Raw genomic sequence first — 1,878 nt, 5'->3', positions numbered from 1 at the left:
CCTTCTATACTCATCTATCTGAAACAAGTATACAAGACAAGCGTGGATGGGAGAGTTGGAAGGGGTCAACCTCAGCGAATGTACCTCCCCTGTGCTGCGTATCCCGCGGCCCGCCTGCACCAAGTATCCCGTCGCCCGACCTACCAACGCCCCCTACTTCTTCTAACGCCACTTCTTCAAAATAGACTGGCCCAGGCCGAAAACTGACTTTGCGCATGGGCCACGAAGCTTCAATCACACTGTACATATGCGCCCGCACGTGGTATTTTGTGGAAGAGCCACACTCAAGGGGCCAAGATCTGCATGTGGCTTGCGAGCCACGGCTTGCCAACCACTGACCTAGCCTGAGGAGGGAGCTGTGGCTACTCTGATATATAGATAACTGGCGACTGCACCCGAAGCCGGCGTCTTGTGGCATGGAGCCCTTGAGCTGTGCCACCTAACTCTGGGTAGTTAGAATTGGAACTGAATTGAATTGCTGAACACCCAGTTGATGTCCAGAGAACTAGAGAACTGGTTGGGCTTGTTATAAAAAATGTGTACACACACACACACACACACACACACACACTAGAGGCCCGGTGAACAAAATTCGTGCACTGGGGGAGGGGGTGGTGTCCTCAGCTCAGCCTGTGCCCTCTTGCAGTCTGGGACCCCTCAGGGCATCTCTGCTTGCCAGCTTAGACCCGATCCCCCTGGTCCTAAGCCAGCACTCAGACATCCCTCTTGCAGTCTGGGGCTCTCACAGTACAGGAGCCCAGTGCTTCCTCCCTGAAAAAATAAAAATATGTTTAAAAAATTGAAATTAAACATGGGTGATCCTATGTTGATCCCTCCTCTAAATATAGGCTGGGGCAAAAGTAGGGTTACAGTTGTGAGTACGTGAAACACAGTTTACTCTTATATTATTACTTATTAACTAGAGGCCTGATGCACGAAATTCATGCAAAGGGCTCAGCCCTTGCAGCCCCAGCTTCATCCGGAAGGTCATCTGGAAGGATGTCTGGAAGGACATTCGGTTGTCTGGTCTAATTAGCATATTAGCTCTTTATTATATAGGGTGAAGAGAGCCACTTTAAAATGGAGAAACTGCCTTGCTCGCCTTATGCCTCAAACTGTTGAGATGTTAGAACAGGCAAAACGGCCTTTGATCTGGGCCGAGGGTAACACTGCGTCCCAAAGCACTGACTGTAAGGATCACAAGAAAGCAGATAGGATTTCAACTGGACTGGAAATTAAAAACTGTTTAGAATTAGCGTCGCTGTATCAGCTTATCAGCACCAACAGCAATGCCTTCCTTCTATGGAGGCAACTGTCCCCTTCCCTTTCTCATCGATCCCCCTGGCCTTTCCATCCTCAGTGGAACCCCGTTTGGGCTTCTGCTTGAATCAGTGTTTCCCAGGTAGCTCTTCTTATTGATCTCAAAGAACTGCGCTGCCCTACTTTGGCCTTTTATTTCTAGGTGAGCGGGTGGTCGGTGCTGGGACCCCAGGGGAGAGCTCTGCGGCCTGGCACTGAGCTGAAGGCAGACCCGGGAGGACTCACCGGTGATCTTATGCAGCATTTCCACCGCCGGCTCCTCCAGGGTCTTCACTTGCTTCTTTATGATCGTCTCAAACGTCTTGTAATTCACGAACCCTGGCAGCTCTCTGCCGCGATACTGATTTTCAAATTTCCTGATCTGTCTAAAAATATCATCATAACCTACCGTGGGAAGGAAGAGCTCTGAATTATTTTACAAAAATAAGGTCGCCAGCTTTTCTAAACACAGCGCCACCCTGGACTCTCTGAAAGCACACAGTGGCACGAAAAAAAAATCACATCTGATTTGCAAATCGAAAAACAATCAGGGGTTGCAATAGCGAAAGAGGCCTTAAT

The 1,878-nt window shown here is 49.3% G+C and overlaps 1 protein-coding gene across 2 annotated transcripts in view; it reads right to left on the bottom strand.

The window, feature by feature from the left end:
- MX1 (MX dynamin-like GTPase 1) overlaps nt 1-1,878 on the bottom strand; it is a 27,080-nt gene that overhangs the window by 7,896 nt on the left and 17,306 nt on the right. For both annotated transcript variants that reach the window (XM_006754326.2, XM_006754325.2), the window contains exon 11: nt 1,546-1,704. In XM_006754326.2, coding sequence (XP_006754389.1) covers nt 1,546-1,704 — 159 coding nt within the window. The remainder of the gene's footprint in view (nt 1-1,545; nt 1,705-1,878) is intronic.

This window comes from Myotis davidii, unplaced genomic scaffold, assembly GCF_000327345.1.
Source record: "Myotis davidii unplaced genomic scaffold, ASM32734v1 scaffold512, whole genome shotgun sequence".
Taxonomy (NCBI): Eukaryota; Metazoa; Chordata; class Mammalia; order Chiroptera; family Vespertilionidae; genus Myotis; species Myotis davidii.
Note: the sequence above shows the minus strand (reverse complement) of the source record. Positions and strands in the feature narration are given on the sequence as shown.